Below are 22,080 nucleotides of genomic sequence, written 5' to 3' on the forward strand. Positions count from 1 at the left end.
TCAATTATTTCTTTTTAAAATATTTTGATTGTACTTTGTATTTGTCATTGCAATTTTTTACTTGTACACCGCTATGATCAACGCGGAATAGCGGTCTATAAATAAAACTTATTATTATTATTATTATGTTAGGAGCTTTTTAATATCTCATGAACTTGTTTGTAATATTCTGGCGACAAGTACAGTTTGGGAATCTCCCTGAAGGAAAAGTTTGGGCGGGGGGGAGCACTTGACAGTTTTCTTTCAAAAAGTAAATATAATGGGATGGATTTTTTTGTTTTGAAATGATGACTAGACGTTGGTCCAAAACACACTACTGAAATAATCAAGTGTGACAGTACTTTAACTGCCCTGCGTCAGTGCTAGGGAATCCTGGGAATTGTAGTTTATTGTGGCACCAGAGTTCTCTGACGGAGAAGGCTAAGCGTCTCGCAAAACTCCATTGGCTTTTCTTTGCGAACAAAGATTCAGGAAGGACTCATCTTGCGCTTTCTACAAGTGCATTGATGACTAAAAAGGCCAATCCGAGATAAACAAGTCCGGTTGCAGAAAGCACAGCGGAAAGTCTCCTTGGGTGATGTTTCTGGGTTGTGGTTCTTTCTGCGTTGTCGTTTCTCTTCAAGATTCGTTCGGCATGAGCTTTCGAAAAAGGCTGCAGCGTCATGGGTAGTGCGTCTCCATACCTCCCGATGCGAGGCCAGGGCGGACCATTGTTGGTGATCAATTTGGCCAAGCCTGAGATGTTGTTTCAGGGAGTCTTTGTATCTCTTCTTTGGGGTGCCCCTCTTATGCTGACCCATGGCAAGTTCACCATAGGATACTATTTTTGGGAGGCGATGGTCCTTCATCCTGGAAACATGTCCTGCCCAGCGCAGCTGCGTCCTCAATAGCATGGCCTCAATGCTGGTGATCCCTGCTTGCTCAAGGACAGCAACATTTGTCACATAGTAGGTCGTGACAGTTCATCGGCTAATAAAGCAGAACAACGCTCAGGACATCCACTATCTGCAGAATCTTGCATGGTTCTGATGTTCCAGCATGCAAGGGTTAGTCTATTTGCACCTTTGTCTTTGTTCAACTGCATCAGAAGATGCCCATTGGCCACGGCTAGCGAACCAGGTAGTTGGGGATAAGCTTTTGTTAGGCCACCTTGTCTAGGCCCCTCTCCATATGGAGCAAGCAGTGCTCTCCTTAAAAAAAGGCTGCTTGGTCATTCAGAATGCTACCCAACAAGACTGTCATCCCTGGGTCAGTCTCAAGCGACCAAAGTCCTGAACGGCCTGCATGCAGGGTTTGGTCTGTGGCTTCCAGTGCATCTTTACACCTGCCGTTTTGTTCCTCGCCTATTGCTACAGGGCTTTTTCGGAAGTTGGATGTACCCTTCGAGCCTGTGCAATGGATTTTTCTGGTGGAGTGCAGCGTGCACAGAACTGGCCTCACCCTTTAAACCAGAGGTTTGACTGCTGAGGCCTTGACAAGCATGGACGGTGGCAGTGAGGTCCTCGGGTCGTAAGTTTGATTAGCATTTCCTTCTCTTAGATGGTTGACCTTACAGCGTTAGATGAGCACCATCTGCTCGGGTTTGGGATTCTTCTTACAATTTCATTAAGGTACGCAAGCCTATCCCCCACGACAAGGGGGTGTCAATGGAGAGGTCACAAAGCTATAACTCCCAGAATTTCCTAGCATTGAGCCAGGGCAGTTAAAACTGTCTCAAAATGGATTATTTATGCAGTGTGTTTGGACCATTGTTGTTGTTAACTGCCTTCAACCTTGACTCATGTTACCCTATGGATGAGACATCTCCAATGTCCCGTCTTCCACTGCTCAGATCCTGCAGATTTGTGCCCATGATCTCTCCAACTAAGTCTATTCATCTGGTGTGCAGTATTCCTCTCTTTCTGCTGCCTTCTGCCTTTCCTAGCATCATTGTCTTTTCTAAGGGTTCATGCCTTCTCATGATGTGGTCAAAATATAACAGCCTCAGTTTAATCATCTTGGCGGGGTACAGACCGCCGCTTTGCGGCGGTCTGCCGCCGCCGCCAGTAGGTCCGCGGGGGAGCCGGAGCTTTCAGACGGCCCGACTCCCGCGCGGACCGAAAAAAGAAGCTCCAAAATGGAGCTTCTTTTACTGTCGCGTTTGCGACGTAGCGAGGCGCCAGGGGCGCTCTCGCTACGTCACAAGCGGCGCGACACGTCTGGACGCTGTGCGTCCAGTACGTAAAGATGGCGGCGCCCATGTAGAAGGGGCGCCGCCATCTTGTACGGACGGAGTCCGTACTAGGCCCAGGGGCATCTATAAGAGACGCCCCTTTTTTAAAATGGGACGTCCGGAGGACGTCCCAAATGCCGGTGCAGAAAGCACCCTTGACTTCCAGAGAGAGTTCAGCCTTAATCTGTTCTAGGGCCCATTTCTTTATTTGTTTTGGCCATCCACGATATCCTCAGTACTTTTCTGTAACATTACATCTTGAATGAGTTTTTCCTTATCTGCTTTCTTCATTGTTCAACTCTTACATCTGTACATGGTGATGGGGAATACAGTGACTAGAATAGTGCTAACTTTAGTGTTCAGTTGTATATCTGACTAGATGTACTTATTTGAAATTCTTGAAAATGTTGGTTGTAACATCATGTAGCTTAAAGGGGACAGAAATCACATACAGCATGTATAAGCTGAATATATGTTATATCTGAAACATGGGCTAAGAACATGTTTAGTTACAGTCTTATATGCATACTGTACTGTGTTTTGAACAAACCCAGGCTGATTACTAAGTATGCAAGTATATGATTGCACTATTAATAAATGATATGTACTGTATATATTTTAATTCCCCCTCAAAATGAGCCACGTTAAAGTTTGTTTTCCATAAAAGAAAAAGCCATTGAAGAAAATACTTGGTTTTTGAAGGCAAACATAAATATGATAACAGTGGATAACTACAAAACATTTTTATGGTCAATGATTAATATTGCTCACTAATGACAGAACTGTATGGATGTCTCATTTTCATCATATCATAATGTTCTTCACATTATGTGCCTTACAATTCAGAGCCTTTAATTCACAGTCCAACAAACTTAACTTTGGCTTCAAATAAATTACACTTTTTGACACAAATGCATCGATCGATTTTACAGTTATGCCTTTACTTTTATTCAGTTATAGCTGTCTGGTGCAACTTGTTATAAATATGCGACCAAAGGTATTTGATTATGCTTTGTTTACTGTAGATTAGTATATGTTAAAGGTGTTAGGAAATGTCTGCAACTTACAAAATGGGAATTTGATTTAACTCAGTATTTTAAAGTGACAATTTTGATTATTGGTGTAATTTAAATCAGCTTATCCTGCAACAGAATCTCTTGTTGGTGTAGCACTTGAAGCAATAACACACAATGGTTGCATCAGTTTTCCTAGATAGTCAAGAGCCTGCTTTATCAGATCTGTGAGTTAAAGGTTTGTTCTCTAGAATTGTGAGTCAGAGTTCTCTGGAATTTATCTTCAAAGGAACTACTGCTGGTGTGAAAGACATGTCACACTAGAAAATGAGCTTTACAAGTTTGTCAAGTGACTAAAATGTTTTTTTAAGGTAATTGGTTTTAATTGATCAAGAACCAAAATGTTTAATCAGCTGGTGGTCTGAAGTTAAATAAAATAAGTATTTTGAGAGTTTTGAAGGGAAAGAATGCTTCAGTTTTAACAAAAGTAGAGTTGTGTATGGAGAGGCCAGTGTGAAGTTCACTTGAGGGAATTCAAAGAAAGGCAAAGAAAGAAACCAGTTTTTATTCTTCCCTTACCAGTGAATAACAAAAAGGTGGGATAAACCAAGGTAAAAAAAAATACTTAAAGGTTATTCTGGGTTGGATACAGATAGAAATAAATGAGCTTAAAATGTGTTGGTTCGTAACAGGCGATACAGGCGATCTTTAATATTACCAAATTTGGGAATATTATTGTTTTATAGTGGCTTTGTAACCAAAATTAGTTTTAAAACAAGAAAAGTCAAAATATGATAGTATTATACTTCTAGTTTAAAAAACTGACCTACATTTTAACTGCTTGTTGTTTGTGTTAATTCTTTTTCTATCCCATTCTATCCAATGAGCTTATAGGGGCCAACAAGTTGAAAATACTGGCGGGTTACAGACCGCCAAATAGTACATATACAATACGTACTAGGGTTAGGAAGGGGCGGTGCTTCCGCACCCCCTTACCCTAGTACGAATTGAATACGTACAAGATGGCGGTGCCCTGTTCATACGGGCGCCGCCATCTTTACGTATCGGACGCTAAGCGTCCGTACATGTCACAGCTTTTATGACGTAGTGAGTGCGCCCCTGGCGCCTCGCTACGTCACAAACGCGACTCAAAAAGAAGCTCCATTTTGGAGCTTCTTTTTTCGGTCCGCGCGGGAGCCGCGCCGTCTGAAGGCTCCGGCTCCCCCGCGGACCTACCGGCGGCGGTCTGTACCCCGCCACTATTTAAAAGTGTCAGATTACAAAACACTGTTAACATTTTCTCCTTTGTTGCCGCCTTTATTTAAAAAATAAAAAATAAAAACAATTTAAACAGCTAACTTTGTGCTTGTTTTGGGTCTTTCTTTTTAAGATCCAAAATTAGTTTCTTTTTCATTATGCCTGCATGGATGTTTCAAAACACTTTAGGTCAGTTCCTTAGCATTACATTGCACTCATAATAAATGCCAGGGTTTTTTGCATTTGAAAATATCTAATTGCCAAAATGCTCTGGGTGGTGAGGGCAGGCTCAGAAATCTCTCTTGATTAGCTCTTCATGTGATATACAGCTTGATTGCCACCGGGGTGCAAGGGTTTCTTTGTTCGTGCTGGTTTCCAGAAATGGTTGTGAAAAAAAGAGATATTTTTATGATAACATGTCTTTAAGAAGACCTGTGTTAAATATGTTGGCGGTCCTGTAAAACAGCTGTATTTGAATTTTTAATTATTTTAAAATGTGAGCATAAACAAGTTTTCTTGAACATTGAGTATAAATATTCAAATTTAAAAATAAAATACTTGTCAGGATGAATGCATCATTTGCATGGGAATCTATTTAGAAATTAGAACTAGTATTTTTTTTGGGGGGTGGTGGTTAACCTGATTAGGAAAAGTTATACAGAGTGTAATGTGGCCATTTTATTTTGTTGCAGTTTTGTGTTATGTTTTTGAAATGCAATGTTTTGCTATTCAGCAGTTAATACATGTGTTGTAAATGTCTTTTCCTAAATCCACGTCATAAGTGTAGTTTAACTTCTAAATATCTCACTGGATTGTTGAGTATTTCAGTATTTCTTTGTGTAGGCTTTAAAGGGTGGCCTTACTTGCATTTGTACAGGTTGAGTACCGCTCATCCAAAATGCTTGAAACCAGAAGTGTTTCTTATAAAATTCCTGTACAGTTGACCCTCCATATTTGCGGCTTTGACTTTTGCTGATTTGGTTATTTGTGGTTTTGATTTATATGTTCTCTCTTGGAATTTCTAGGTCCTGCAGTGCAACTCTGCCAAAAGTTGACCACAAAGTTCTTCTGGAAACCTAGAAGTTCCTAGAGAAAATACTTCTAGCATGATTCTGTGATCAACTTCTCATAGATGTTTATCACACTATGCTCTTAAAGAGCTACTATTCCAGTGTGACTCCTCTAGCAGCCTCCTGTTGCATGCTGGGATTGGCAGTTTTAAGGAGCTGAACTTCTCTGCCTGAGAATTCTAAATACCCCTCCTTAAAACTGCCAGTCCCAGCATGCAACAGGAGGCAGCTAGAGGAGTCACACTGGAATAGTACCTCTTTAAGAGCTCATCTGATAAACACCACAGTTGTTGACCATAGAGTTGGACTGGAGGACCTGGAGATTTCTAGAGAGGTGTTCTCTCAGGTTAAAAGAATAGTGATTTTTATTTGCGGTTTTCCTGGATTTATGGGGGTTCTCCACCCCTAACCCCAGCAAATATGGAAGGACCACTATATTTGTTTATAATACACAATATGCAACACAACTAGCATATTAAGTACAGTATTGTATTTATGAAGTTGGAGAAAGGCACAAGAGAGATGCAGTTGGAGAGAGACTAAAGATGGGAGAAACAGTGGGTAGTGCTTGACATTAATCGACACCTCCTGCCATTTCAAAGATTCATGCATCTTTCTCAAGTTGCATTCTCTCCAGCCTTGCATATTATTCATTCGCTACTTGCATTGTGTATGAGGTGCAAGGCTGGAGAGAGACTTAGGATTTGAGATGCAAAGCAGCAGGAGCACCACAACTGCCTCCTTGAAGGTGGAAGTTGGTGGCTGGTGGCAAAAAAAGTTTAACTATTTGGAGGTTTTCAGATTTCCAGATTAGGGATGCTCAGCCTATACCTGTTTACATACCACTGTTTACATTCACTTGAAATGTCATTCCCAGAATTCTGTCTCTGTTACTAAATTCAGTGCTTACACTATGCTGTTACAGGCATGTGACATGCACCTACTGTATATACTCATGTATAAGTTGAAAAATTTGTGCCCAAAAATTGACCTTAAAATCCTGGGTTGACTTATATATGGGTCAGTACAGTAACAGTGATTTCTGTAAGAGCTTCTGAGACAGGTGTGTGTGTGTGTGTGTGTGTGTGTAAGAGGTGATTCTCTTCTCAGTCGGATATTAAAACCTCTTCTTCCCATCTTCCTCCTTTGGACCTCTCTCACCACAGAACATCCCATTTCCCTCCAATTCCTTCCTTTCTCAATTGAATGTTAGAACCTTCTCCAGTACCAGGGAAGAGATGTTTGGTGGTCGGGAGAAGTCCAGAGAGGGAGAAGGAGGGAGGGACGTGATGTTTTCCTTTTGTCTTGTCCTTTACATCCTTTGTTACATACCCCTAAATACCTGTGACTTATACAGGGGTCATATCAAAATCTATGATTTTGGCCCTAAAACCTTCCCTCGACTTATACATGAGGTCAACTTCTACATGAATATATACAGTAGCTCCGATTATGTGCACTGCTTATAGAATCCTGTTCCACAAGCAACTTCTGTATTCTGCTTGCATGTTGTCAGTGTGTACATTCTCAGTGAATACAATTACTGGTAGCAGAAAGCAATCAGACTTTCAGTAAAGTGTGACTTAATATTGGAATCAGTTCCATGTTGATGTCAGTAAGACTTTGAGTTGGTTCACTGATGGAATGGCAATTGATGGAACAACTTTATTGGAGCCAGACTATTCTGGATGACAAGAAGACTGCCAAGACTCCAGCACAGAAGCGTTATTAATTGGTGCTAGCTAGCAGAAGTAGTTCCGGTTTAGCAGAAGTGGCTCCAGTGGTTCCAGTCCTACCTCTCTGGGAGGTTCCAGATGGTGCAGCTGGGAGACGTGTGCTCCGATAAGAGACCCCTAACATCTGGGGTCCCTCAAGGAGCCATTCTGTCTCCCATGCTTTTTAACATTTACATGAAACCGCTGGGAGAGATCATCCAGAGACATGGGGCGCGGGGTTATCAGTACGCTGATGACACCCAAATAATTTTCTCTATGTCTCCGACTGATGCAGTGACCAGGGATGGCATCTCTCCGCTCAATGCCTGTCTGGAGTCGGTAATGGGCTGGATGAGGGAAAACAGACTCAGCTTGAATCCAGAGAAAACGGAAGTACTCGTGATAGGTTCTCCTGGCCCAGGGATGGCGGTGGTTCCACCTGTCCTGAATGGGATCACGCTTCCCGTGAAGGACTCTGTACGCAGTATGGGGGTGCTCCTTGACTCGTCACTCCACCTTACATCTCAGGTGGATGCGACAGTCAGGAGCACCTGTTATCAGCTTCGGCTGATACGCCAGCTGCGTCCCTACCTGAACCGGGAGGACCTAGAAACAGTGGTACACGCTCTGGTAACCTCTTGGTTGGATTTCTGCAATGTGCTCTACATGGGACAACCCTTGTACCATACCCGGAAGCTGCAATTAGTGCAGGATATGGCAGCAAGACTGGTCACTAACATACCTAGGACCAGTCATATAACACCGTTGTATTGCGCCTATTCGCTTCCGGGCGCAATACAAGGTGTTGGTTATAACCTATAAAGCCCTAAATGGCTTGGGCCCAAAGTACTTAAAGGACCGCCTCTCTCCGTACAATCCGCCCCGCACACTCAGATCCACCGGGCAGCATTTGTTAAGAGTTCTGGAGGCTAGATTAGTTAATACCACCAGAAGGGCCTTTTCCACCTCGGCCCCTACCCTCTGGAACTCACTGCCCATTGAGCTCTGTTCAGCAACCTCCCTGGCCCAATTTAAGAAGGGGTTGAAAACGTTCTTTTTCAAGCAGGCTTACCCCTGATTCTTTGCCCTGAGAGCCCTCTCCCCCACTCTGTTAGTAGCTTGTGATTTGGCACAAGTTCTTTTAGTGTTACTGTATTATTGTTATTGTTTTAATTGCACTGTTTTAAATTTGAATTGGATGTATGTTATTATTGCTGTTAACCGCCCTGATGTTTCGAAGGGCGGTATATAAATAAAGTTTTATTATTATTATTATTATTATTATTATATTATATTATATTATATTATATTATAGAAGTAATTCAATACTGTCAACACTCACAAAGTCATTTTAAGTGAGCATTTGAAAATGGATACATTCAGAAGACAAAGTGGCAGAATATGGTGGGAATTGAATTTACTGAAAGTTTTATGTGAGTTGGCAAGTGTTTTCTATAGTTGACAGATATGGAAAAGCCAGATGGGAGAAACTAGAAAAGAGAACTGCTAATGTCTAGGCCAGAGTGAAGGTTGTCATAGTGATTGAAGGTATCATTGCTCAGGCTACTTGATAGTTCTCCCAAAATGCTAAGTAGTCAAGAGAGAAATGTCTGTTTTGATGGATGTGATCTTGCCAAGCACTGTACAGAACATAGAGATACATCTTGTTCCCCATCCTTAAGCTTACAGTGTAAACATTCTGGTTGGGTGATTTGAGGGGCAAGACATGTTTTTGTTTAATAATCTTAGCAGTCTACAAAAAGATGAGTAAGGGCCCAAACAGACAGGCCAAAATAAAGCTGCTTTGGGTCACTTTGGAGGTATGCTGTTTAAATTATGCATGCGTCCTAAGAGGCCGAAACCCGTGCCAAACTCACGCTCCAGTCCTAAGGACTAGAGCGCAGCTTTGGTGCAGCTTCTGGCCTCTTAAGATGCATGTGTCATTTAAACAGCATACCTCCAAAGTGATCCAAAGCAGCTTTATTTTGGCCTGTCTCTTCAGGCCCTTAGTCAGGATTTTGGCAGCTGACATCATGTACAGTTCCGGACCCCCCTTCCCCCTGGGCGTAAGGCAAATTCCGCCTATGCTTGAGCCCCATTCAAGTGAATGGGGCTCGTGCGTGTGGTGGTTCAGCGGCGTGCTTGTGCTGTGGGTGTGCACCCCATTCATCTGAATGGGACACGCCGCCCCTTGCTCCCATGCGGCTTTACCGCATAGGCTTAAATCTGCATATAGCGCACCCGCATATAACGCGAGTGCACTGTATTGATATATGGTCAGTGTGGAGAACAGAGTAGATAGTATAGCTCAAGAATGGTTTGCCAAAGAAGTGGGAGAGATTAAAAGTCAGAGAGAGAGTATTTCTGGCAGAGAAAAGAAAGGTGTTCCAGATGTAGTTTGCAGTTTATTGTGACACCAGATCTCTCACAAGCTAAATGTCTCACAAAACTACAATTTCCAGAATTCCATAGAACTGAGCCATGGCAGTTAAAGTACTGTAGTGTCAAACTGAATGTTTCTACAGTGTGGATACAGCTCTAGTATCATTGCCTTAGCCTCCATCTGCTGTAATATGTTCTTTTAAATCTTTGGTAAAGATCAGTGAACATGCTCTCCTTATAAACCAATGTTGGTTTCTTGCTGGACTAACATGGTACAGTTTGAGTTTCCCTTACTGGAAATATTTGGGACCAGAAGTGTTTTGGATTTTGGATTTTAATACACACACACACACACACACACACACACACTTGTATTTGCAGATAAATACATAATGAGATACCTTGGAGATGGCACCCAAGTCTAAACACAAAATTAATTTATCTTTCATATATACCTTGTACACATAAATCTGAAAGATATTATACAATATTTTTAAATAATTTTGTGCATGAAACAAAGTTTGTGTACACTGAACCATCAGAAAGCAAAGGCGTCACTTTATCAGCCACCTATTTGATTTTTGGAGAGTTTTGGATTTTGAAATTCTAGATAAGGGATACTCATGTTTTCTGATGGGATCAATATGAAGGCTCTAATAAAAGGCCGAACCCAGCCCAACAACTGCTTCAGGTATCTCCCCCCAAAAATGCTCCAGATTTCTTTTCTTTTCAAATCTAGATGAAGGCTGACATCCTGGATATTTTTGGGCAAATTTGGAACTGTTAAGTAAACTTCACCTTTTCTTTCTTTTTTTCTTTCTTTCTTTTTTTTTTTTTGGAAAATTGTTATTTTGGTTCATGTTGCATACCATTTAGTGTGATCCAAAAGAAATGTTAAATGCTGTAGGTGTTACTATCACACATTTGTTTTATTTGAATGAGTGGAAATCATGAACAATAACCCAGGCAGCACCTAGTTAATTTCCTAGTTAGTTGGTAAATGGCTGATGGAAGCCCAAACTTCTTTCTGCTGCTAAGTAGTATCAAATACACTTGCCTGATCTGATTATAAATAATGAACGGGTTTTGTATAGAACTAAGAATAATCTGATTTCATCAGAATCATCCAGAAATAGATATCTGATCAGTCATTGTTGCTATTGTGTACTGTATCTTCAAGTATTTCAAGTATGGAAACCCTAAGGTAAACCTATCATGGAATTTTCTTGGTAAGATTTGTCTCTCTGAGGCTGGGAGAGTGGTACTTACCTAGGGGTCACCCAGTGGATTTCCATGGTTGAGTGTGGATTTGAACCATGATCTCCAGAGTCATAGCCCAATGCTCAAATAATTAATAATAATAATAATAATAATAATAATAATAATAAAATAAAACTTTTATTTTTATCCCGCTTTTCTGTGACAAGACAATCAAAGCTGCTCACAACACATTGAAATATCCACATTCACAACATTATATCCCAAATTCCCCCCCCCCCCTTAAAACAGGATTAAACATGTTACAATTAAAATTGGAGATTAAAATATCTATTAAAACACAATAAAAAATATAACAAGGACAGAGTGGTGGGCCAATACATGATGTGAGGGGCAGTCATTCTGTGGCCAGACACTTTTATTCAGGAAAGGCCCGCTGGAAGAGATCCGTCTTGACAGCTTTTTAAAATCTGTCTAAGCTTGCAATTTGACGAATCTTGTCCGGCAGGCCGTTCCATAATTTGGGAGCAATTGCAGAGAAGGCCCTCTGGGAGGTAGCAGTTAGTCTGGTTTTTAAAGGCTGCAATAGATTCCTCCCAGAGGACCTGAGGGTGCGGGGTGGATTATATGGGAGCAGGCGATCCCTCAAATAGGTTGGACCCAAGCCATGTAGGGTTTTAAAGGTTATAACCAACACCTTGTACTGCGTCCGGAAACTAATAGGCAGCCAGTGAAGAGATTTTAGGACTGGTGTTATTCAGTCACTCCTAGTTTTTCTGGTGACCAGCCTGGCTGCCATATTTTGCATTAGTTGAAGTTTCCAGACTAGGCACAAGGGTAGCCCCATGTAGAGCGCATTACAGAAATCAAGTCGTGAAGTTACCAGTGAATGTACAACAGTTTCTAGGTCCTTTACTTCCAGGAAAGGACACAGCTGGCGTATCAGCCGGAGCTGATAACAGGCGCTCCTGATCGTCGCATTCACTTGGTTCGTCATGTGAAGTGACGGATCTAGGAGCACCCCCAGACTGTGAACACAGTCCTTTGTGGAGAGCGTGACCCCATCTAGGACTGGAGGTTGCAACCCTATACCTGGTTTGGGGGCCCTACTGTAAGTACCTCCATTTTGTCTGGATTCAGCTTGAAATCACTTCACCATGCTGGTTCAAAAGGTCAAATAGGGGGGATTTGAACTCACCATGGCCTGAAATGCATGGGCCAAATAAAACGGCTCCTAGTTGCTTTAGGGGTGTGGTGTTTAGATGATGCATGCCTCCAGAGTGGCTGGAAGCTGCGCTGAGGTTGCGGCACTCCAAAAAAGCTTGCCCTTTTAGGAGCAGATTAAATTGGCTCCTGCCAGTGGTCCACTTCAGGAGTAGGTTGTGTGGTCCCCACAGTCTTGGCGCAATCAGGACCAGAGCAGGCTCTGGTTGTTCCTTTCAGGCTGTATGCAGTGGCCTCATGTTTGATGCCAAAAATAGGTACCCAGACCACTTGGCCATTCCAATAGCCACAGTTCACTGATATTGTATGTCTTGTTGCCTAGCGTTACCCCTTCTGACATTATCCTAGTTTCAGATTTCAATAATGGAAAATTAAATTACATTTGAAATGGGGAGGAGAAAAGACTTTGGCTACAATTCTCTTCACACTTAAGCTCACCTTCATTTGTCTGCGTGGTGTAGTAGTTTGAATGTTGAACAATGACTCTGAAGGCCAGGGTTCAAATTCCTGCTCAGCTATGTAAAAACAAGTCGCACTCTCTTAGCCTCAGCAGAAAGCAATGGCAAGCCTATGACCAAATCTTCCCAAGAAAACCCCATAATAGATTTGCCTTAGGGTTGCCACAAGTTGGAAATGACTTGAAGGCATACAACAACAACATAAAACATTTGTCAAAATATCCCAGACTGCCCCCAGAATATTCTGGCTCTGAATTCCATCCAAATCTGACCCTTACCTGCTGTGGAATTTTGGTAAACGATTGGCAGCTGTCTTCTCACGCAGTCCCTGAAAGCTGTTGCCACAGGCACAAGTTACTCTAAGGTCAGAACAAGGCACCCAGCCATGTTATCAATAATGGGCATCTCCGATCTCTGAGTGACTTGTGTCCACAAGTATGTCTTTAAAACGGTATGTGTTTTTAATGTGGAGCAAGAGCTGGAAACACGGAATTTGGTCCAGTATTGTGTAAACAGCACAGATTTGATTCAGGGTTTGTGGGCTGTGTAGTGTAAACAGTGCGCAGCCAGCCCAGGGGTAATTTGGGGTTTATACGTAATGTAGGTACTGTATATACTCAACTATAAGTTGACCTCATGTATAAATCGACCTCATATATAAGTGGAGGGCAGGTTTGATTTTGATATGACCCGTGGATAAATCAAAGTTAAACTTTGGGGCATGTAACAAAGCAAAGTTTCCAGGAGAAAAGCAAAGGAAAACAATGCCAAATAACTTTAGTGATCACACTAAAGGTAAAATAGCTGAGAGGGGAGGGGGGTTGCTTTCAGGACAGATTACACTCTTGCCTTTTACCAGGAGATGGTTCCTCTTTTTATATGAGTTAAAGTACAGTATTTACATTGATCCAGGGGTACGTTGACTCAGGTTTTTGGAGTCAATTTTTGACTAAAATTTCTAGACTTATACATGAGTATATACATTAAACCTTTGTTAGAAAAAAAATCCAATGACCTTAGTGGGACCACTGTCTGAGGAATTGTTCATAATTGGACAGTTGGAATGCTTGGTTTCTTTAGAAATCTCTACATGAAACAGCGCCTATTGCTATTGATTGTGGCAAGGGGTTTGTAAGGGATCCTGGAAAATGTAAATACAGTACAGAATTGTTCTGTGTTTTAGAGTTCTATAATCCATAGAGTATTGTGTTTTGCAATATTATTCACATCAGCAGGTGTATGAACTGAATTATTTGGAGCAAAGTGTTTCAAAATATGTGTTAATGAAGTGTCAGCTCCTTTTAAGAGGAATGTCTGGGAGTGTTTTTCAGTTTAATGTTCCACAGGTGTTGGGAGGATAAGCACTTTGCACTACAGCAACTTGTTTGCTTGAAAGAGAGCAGAGCCTCTAGACCAGGGGTAGGCAACCTTTTTGAGCTGGGGGCCGGATTGCTGTCCCTCAGACAACTGGGGGGCCGAAGCCAAAAAATTAAAAAATATAAAAATTTTAAAAAAATCAAAGATATAAATAAACCAGGACAAATGTAGGACAAAATTTTCAAATGGAAGACACTTTTTTTTAAAAAAAAAATGAAGGACACGCGAAAAAATTTGCTGATTTTTTTTAAAAAAATGTTAATATAAATGCATGTTTCTGAGGCTTCTATAGACAATTGCCCCCCAAAGGCCCCGGCGGCAATCGGCAGCAGGACTGGGCTGGGGCCGGTCCCAAGGCCTTGCAGGGCCGCATCCGGCCCACGGGCCGCAGGTTGCCTATCCCTGCTCTAGACAGATAAAAGATTGCCACATATGGAATTTCTGGGCATTCCTTGGGAGCCTAATCTTTCCCCTTCTCTTTGTTTATAGATCTGTTTCCATCATGGTGGGTGAAAGGCGGAATGGAAACCTGCTGGTGCATCTTGGGCCCAAGCTGCAGGCCTATCCCGAGGAGTTAATTCGCCAGCGTCGTGGTCATGATGGACACACTGAATATCTGATTCGCTGGAACATCCTCAGCCTGGATGACACTATAGGAAACAGCACCAATGCTGCATCCACTGAGAGCAAGACAGAAAATATTCTAATGTGGATGTCAGCAGAGGAGGTTTATGCTAACTGCCCCACACTGCTGGGTAAGAGGAAACCTGAGGGGCAGTGGGTAAAGGAGGAGAAAGCACCCAGCAGTACATTCCCATCTGATGTCACAGTGGATGAAGCTTCCCTGCGTGAAATGAAGGCTGATGTCAGGAACCTAGTACAGCGGGCTGCTCGGCAAATGGCCAGGACAACAGGCCCAGAATCTTCCATCTTAAACACCATCCATGTTCTCAGTGCCTATGCCAGTATTGGCTCATTGACAGGTGTCTTCAAAGAGACAGGTGCTCTGGATCTGTTAATGAAGATGCTGTGTAATGAAGAAAAACAAATTCGTCGCAGTGCTGGCAAGATGTTGAGGGCTTTGGCTTCCCATGATGCAGGTGAGATTGAGTGGTCAAGTTCTCTAGGTTTCTTCCTGGACACAGCTGCTAAAGCAGTTTGAGAAACTAATTCATAGGCAGTGATGATGCAGTTTTTGATGTTTGAATCTGCTCAGGCTCTTGTTGTTTGTCTTTCATAATGACACATATTTCTGAGTACCATTACTTGGATGTTGTAGTGATCCTGCATCCTAAAAAGTTATCAGTTTGATAATAGAGTTTGGATTCTGAACATGATGAAGGTGTTAGATTTACACTCAATAAGACTGAGCTTCCTTCAGAATCAGTATACTGTGTTTGTTATTGTGTGCTTTCAAATTGTTTCCGACTTATGGTGACCTTATCATCTGGTTTTCTTGGCAAGTTTCTTCAGAGGGGGTTTGCTCTGAGGTCACCCAATGGGTTTACATAGCCAAGCTGGGATTCAAACCCTGGTCTCCAGAGTTGTAGTCCAGCACTTGAACCACTACACCACACTGATACCTGTATGTTAATTTCAGTGGCCTTCTGTGTCCCTCAGAGGGGTTAAATTGTGAGGGAGGTGTAGTGAGTTTATATGATTTGCTGGGAGGACTAAGATCTTGGAAACAAATGTTTTGTTTTGGACATGCCGTCTCAAAGGTTACATGTGTTATTTTAGCTCTCTTGTTGGATCTTTATCCCATACCTGCTGCCCTCCATATTTGTTGGATTATAACTTTGTTGGCGCAGATGATGGGAGTTACAGTCCAACACATCTGGAAAGCCCAAGGGTAGATAGTATAGACTTGTCTTTGTCAGTTTTAGTTGGTTTAGCCAAAAATGTTGTGATTTAATTGGGGTGGGTGGGTTTGGTTTAAAGCCTAAGGCTAAGCTATACTCAAATTGTTTTTTCTTGAACCTTTCCCCGGAGGCATTTGCCATTTGTGTCCATTTGGAAAATTCCCACACTAAATACTGTTTAACTTTTGGTCAGTTTAAAGGAAGGAAAGGGGCATATAGGTTACATTGAGACTTTATGTAGCTATCTCAGTGATTAATGTTTAATTACTTATAATGTACTTAACTTTTGATCTTGTTTCAGGTTCTAAGGGTACTCTCCATACTTCTCTGCTTTGATGCTTGTTAGTGAAATAATAATTTGTACATGGGTGGGTGGGGAGGATTGCTGATGTGATTCCACACTTGGTTATGCACACAATAGACTAGTTTAAGTGAGCTAGTGTGGTGTAATGGTTTGAGTGTTAGACATGACTTTGGAGGCCAGGGTTCAAATCCCTGCTTACCTATGGAAACACACTGGTTGATCTTGGGCAGGTCATGTTCTCTCAGCTTCAGAGGAAGGCAAATCCGGTCTGAACAAATCTTGTCAAGAAAACCCCATGGCTGCATCCACACTGGAGAAATAACCCGGTTTGGCTCTGCTCTGTGCCTACGACAAACTCCAACTCACAGAATTCCATAGCCTTGAGCCAGGGCAATTAAAGCAGGTTATTTCTCCAGTGGATGCAGCCCATGATAGCTACCTTTGTTGTTGTTATTGCTGCTGCTGTTGTGTGCCTTCAAGTTGTTTCTAACCTATGGCGACCCTAAAATGACCCTATCACAAGGTTTTCTTGGCAAGAGTTGTTCAGAGGAGGTTTGCCATTGCCCTCCCCTGAGGCTGAGAAAGTGTTAATCGCCCAAGGTCACCCAGTGAGTTTTATGGCTGAGCAGGGAATTGAACCCTGGTCTCCAGAATCTTAGTCCAGCACTCAAACCACTCCACTTGTGTTTAAACAGAGGCAGGATGGTCATCTCTCGGGGATGCTTTGATTAAGATTTCCTGCATGGCAAGGGATTGGACTGGATGGCCCTTGCGATCTCTTCCAATTCTAGGATTGTCATCAGTCAGAAACAACTTGCAAGCCCACAACATCAGACCAGTTGAAATGAGTGAGTTAAGTTATGACTAACTTATGTTCCATCTATTTCAGTTGGTCTTCTCTGATAATGAACAAAGTCTCAGTTTTACTCATTAGCTTTTGTTTGTTGGTTTATCTCATTGGACTGAAGTTATTGAGGGTTGATCCCACCTCAGATCTATGGAAGTTTGGTGAATTAGTTGATAAAGAATAGAATCTGCTACAGAATACAAGGTTACCTTGCCCCCATCTTTTAGACTACAGTTGGCCCTCAACATTTGCTGCTTTGACTTTTGTGGATTTGATTATCTGCAGTTTTGATTAATATGTTCTCTAGAAATCTCTAAGGGGCTGTACAGGCTTTGCACACTCGTCCACACGGTGCACATAATGATGACGCATGCTGGACCCAGTGCCCAAATGGTGCAGCACAGAACGGGCATCATCCTGGTGTGCCTATGGTGCCCCTTCCGGGATGCAAAAAGAAGCCCCTATTCTGGGCTTCTTTTTACTCCCTCTGGAGGCCACGGTGTATGGTTGCCACGGCCTCCATCTGGGGCAAAAAGGGGCAACATCTCACTGCCCGTATGTATAGCCCCTTGAGTGCAATTCTGCTGGAAGTTGACCATAGAGTTGTGCTGGAGGACCTGGAAATTCCTAGAGAGGTGTTTTGTTAGGTGAAAAGAACAGTGTGGTTTTTATTTGTGGTTTTTCCACATTCATGAGGGCCTTCACCCCTAACCCCAGCAAATGTGAAGGGATCACTGTATCTGCATGTTAGCCCCGTGCGCCCCCCCTCCCCCATGTTATGATGTTCTTATCAAGGAAACCAGAGACCCTCTGCAGAAGACATTTTGACAAGGAAAAGGTCATTGTGGTGATTTTGTATCCACTCTATGTTACATGCTTAAAGGATTTGCTGAAGTTGAAGATGGGAAGAAAAAGCACATAGGAAATTTGTATTTTGAGGCACTGACTCTCAACCTTGGGGCTAGCCCTGTGCCCCATGTTGAGTGGAGTCAGTAGAGATTTTTTCCCCTTTAAACAAGGAAGCCCAAACGTTGTGAATTACAAAACAGCACATTCTGAATACTGTTCTTCTTGTGGCAGCCCAAAGTAAAAGTGTTCAGAAAGTTTGAGAAGATGCCCCTCCTCCTCCCCCACCCCCATAAAAGAAGTTTACAACAGTGTTGTATTGCCAGAGTGGGCAGCTTTGGTGCATCTAGGAGGAAATTTAATCCTCTAGATATACGTTGGGCTGCCACAGCTGCTGTTATGCTGACAAAAGTCCAAAACACACTGCAGAAATAATTGAGTTTGAAATTGCTTTGACTGCCCTGTAGTCTGTTGTAGCACCAGAGCTCTCTGACAGAGAAGACTAAAAGTCTCACAAAATAGTTCCCAGAATTCCCTAGCACTGAGCCAGGGCAGTTAAAGTGCTCTCAAACTGGATTATTTCTGCAGTGTGTTTTGGACCAAAGTTGATGGCCAGTTTCAACAGAAAGAAATATTATAGCAAGCTGCAGGTGTTCATTTTAAATGGGGTTTTTATAGTTTATCACTGAATTCCTAGTGGTTTGCTGCCAATGTTCAGACTCAGAGGCACAGTTTTTGTGCATGGCTTGGGGTGTGTGTGAAAAATGCATTTGGTGGAAACACTTGATTATTTTATTTATTTAGATTTGATTTATATCCCACTTTTCTCTCAAATGGTACTCAAAACGGTTTGCAATATAAATTAAAGCAGAACATCTGAAACTTTATGGAGCATGAAAGAAAAAAAAGCATTAAACCATACATTCAATTAAAACACTACTTTCAAAACATAAAAAAATAAAAGAATTAAAATACACATTAGATACTAAAAAGAGTACATCGAGGTGCACTTCATTTCATCCTGTTCAGCAAGGCTAAAGGTCTATTTAAATGAAAGTTTTTGCTTGCTGGTGAAAAGATAACAGAGAAGAAACAGATTGAACCTCCCTTTGGCAGGAATTCCAAAGCTTAGGGGCAGCAGCTGAGAAGGCTCATTCTGTGTCTGAACTTGGGTGGGCAGTGGAATGAAGGCTCTCCTGATGTGCCTAATAGCAATAGCATTTACATTTCTATACTGCTTAATAGTGAACTCAGTACTCTCTAGAAGGTTTACAATCTGTAGGCCAATTGCCCCCAATAATCTGGGTACTCATTTTACTGACCTTATAAAAGGATGGAAGGCTGAGTAAACCTTGGAGTCCTAGGATTGAACTCACAACCTTGTGGCAGTAGTACTGGCATTTAACCACTGTGCCACCAGGGCTCCTTGTAAGTTCCTAAGACTTAGACAGGTTCATATGAGAATTTCAGATAGTCTAGAACTAAGCCATGTAGGGTTTTATAGGTGAAAGACAGTACTTTGAATTGTGCCCAGAAGTGGACTGGTTGCTACTGAAGCTATTTTCAGTAAGGGAGTTATATGCATCCTGTAACCAACCCTAGTCAGCTATGCAGCCACAGTATTTTGAACCTATTGAAGTTTTCAAACAATTTCCAAAGGTAGCTCCTCATAGAATGTATTACAGTAATCCAACTAAGACATAATCAAGGCATATGTTACTGGGCGCACCTGCTGCACTGTTTTTAATTGCATATGCACTCCTGGTGACCACAACCATTCACTCCTGCTATACTGTGTGGGGAGGTTATGTAGGGATGTCTTCAGTATGCATTTAAGAATGCCTTTAGCTTCCTTTTAGATGGTAAATTCTTTTCATATACAGTAACTCAGGGGGCTAACAAACATATTCACTTCAGGAGACCTACTAGTATAGTAAGAGTGAATTAAAGTGCTGTTCCCTTCTTAATTTACAGAAAGAATGTTGGGAAATTACTTTTTGAATTAATCACGCAAAACCTGTTTATGTTAGTTATTAAGAGCCAACATGGGCAGGTGACTAGAGAGTTGGACTTGGATCAGGGAGGTACAAGTTCATATTCCATATCTACCATGGATTCATTGATTTGCCTTAAGCCTATCTCACAGCTTTACTTTATCTTAATTTTTTTGCTAAATAAAATTTTAGATACAAAATACAAGTAGTTTAGTAGTCCTATATTGAGTCAAACCATTAGCCTACGTAGCCCATAGCAGTCAACACTAATTGTAAACTAATGTACTCTCTAAAGTCCTGCACAAAAGTTTTCCCAGCTTTGATTTCTGGGTGAGCAAGGGTACATCTAGAGGCTTGTATATGTAGTGTTTGTAGCCTGTGCCCTATGGAAATGTTAATTAGGGTGTATTACTCCAGATTAAGCTTTCTGAAGACCTTAGCTGCTGTGATCTGGAAAGAGAATTGTTGCTCAATGTGACTTTGTTTTGTACCACAATATAGATCAGGGATGGAGAACATGTGGCCCTCTACATGTTCCTGGACTGCACCTTTCATCTTTTCTCATAATTTGCTATGGTGGCTAGATCGGATGGAAATTGTAGTCCAGCAATGTCTGGAAGGTCATACATTCCCTAACCCTGGTATAGGTTGGCCTTCTCCAACCATGTGACTTACAGATAAACTGGAATGCAACTTCCACCCTTACTCAACAAATAACAACAGTAATACTGGCTGGAGATTATTTGTAGAAGAACAAAAGCTGGGAGACACCAAGTTGTGAAAGGCTGGCATAGGTGGTGTGGCTCTGTTATCCTGCCCCCCAGCTGTGAGTTACACAACTTTTTGTATCCCCAAGACATACTAAATTATTTTAGATCCAGTATGTATTTGTAATTTTTTTTTTTTATTTTGTGAGATCTTTTATCTGAAAGATAGTACAGTAGTAACTATGTAGAACAGAGTGTAGGTAAAGTGGAACTTTCCAGGTATCATTAAATTGCAACTCCTAGCATTCCTCACCATTGGCTGTGCTGGCTAGGGCTGCTGGGAGTTGTAGTCCAGTAACATCTAGAGGGCTGCACTTTGTGTATGTCTGGTTTAAGAAACAATAGTGGCAAACCTGGTAACTTTTCACATTTTCACAAAATAAATTCTAGGATTTGAAATTAAAGCAGACATTGTATATCAGATGTGCAAAATGTATGGCCTTCTAGTTTTCAATGGATTGCAGCTTCCATAAGCCCTAGCCAGCATAAACAGTGGTGGTGGACAGTTGGAGCTGCACTTACACAACATCAAACTTTCCTTCTTGCCAGTACGCCTCCAGATGTTAGCCTGCTGTTGCTCATCTTTTATCTTCACTTAGCAAGCCCTACTTATTCTTATTAATTTTCTCCTGCTCAATGAGAAATCATAAGGGAAAAAAGCATTAGTTCAAAGCGGAGGGTGGTTAATCTAATTTTTTACTTATGTAATCATTTTAGGTAAAATAAGTTTGTAAGTGACAGGTATCTGTAACCCTGGGGTGTTCCGTCAATTATGTGTTACAATGCAGTGCTTCATATGGAGGTGCAGAATAACACCTGGATTGGAGTGTTTTCATTAGGTAAATAGTTCTCAGTCCTACTTTAGCTGACAGGAATAATTTTGGTTTTAGTTGGTTTAGGAGAAGCCTGCAGATGTTTCAGGAAGTTGAAATTTGCATTCTAGCATTATACAAGGTGTTTCAACTAACAGTGTCTACTGAGCCATCCAAAGAGGTTTCCACCAAGTTGCGCACCAAGATCTGGATGGCTAGGTCCTCATTCATGCTCTTTGTTCATAGCTCAGATGCGGGAAGTTCATAAAAACAAACTGTGGCGCATTACAGACCGCCCCTTTGAGGCGGCCTGTAGGCGCTGCTTTCCCCGGTGTATCGGGGCCTCAGCTGCCAGACTGGCAGCCTCCGAGGCCCCAATCCGCCACTTTCCAGGCTGCGGGGAAGTGGCAAAAGACCGCTTCACCGCAGCCTGGAAAGGGGTGTCCTTGGGGCTTCAAGCCCCAAGGACACCCCGTGGCGGCGGGGAGGAGGAGAAAGGGGCCGCTTGGGCCCGTTCTCCCTTGCGTTGCTGGGCGCAGCCATCTAAAGGCTGCGCCCAGTGACGCAAACCAGGAAGGAGCTCCAAAACAGAGCTCTTTCTTGCTCCGTGGAAAGGGCGCACTAAGCGCCCTGGCGCGGAGCGACAATGTCACATCCGTACCGCCCCGTATAATAATAATAATAATAATAATAATAATAATAATAATAATAATAATAATAAT

The 22,080-nt window shown here is 42.1% G+C and overlaps 1 protein-coding gene across 1 annotated transcript in view; it reads left to right on the top strand.

Moving 5' to 3' along the window:
* LOC121927769 (cullin-9-like) overlaps positions 1-22,080 on the top strand; it is a 109,609-nt gene that overhangs the window by 23,942 nt on the left and 63,587 nt on the right. Inside the window, exon 2 of the mRNA XM_042461638.1 lies at positions 14,416-15,026. Coding sequence (XP_042317572.1) covers positions 14,416-15,026 — 611 coding nt within the window. The remainder of the gene's footprint in view (positions 1-14,415; positions 15,027-22,080) is intronic.

This window comes from Sceloporus undulatus, chromosome 1 (genome assembly GCF_019175285.1).
Source record: "Sceloporus undulatus isolate JIND9_A2432 ecotype Alabama chromosome 1, SceUnd_v1.1, whole genome shotgun sequence".
Classification (NCBI taxonomy): domain Eukaryota; kingdom Metazoa; phylum Chordata; class Lepidosauria; order Squamata; family Phrynosomatidae; genus Sceloporus; species Sceloporus undulatus.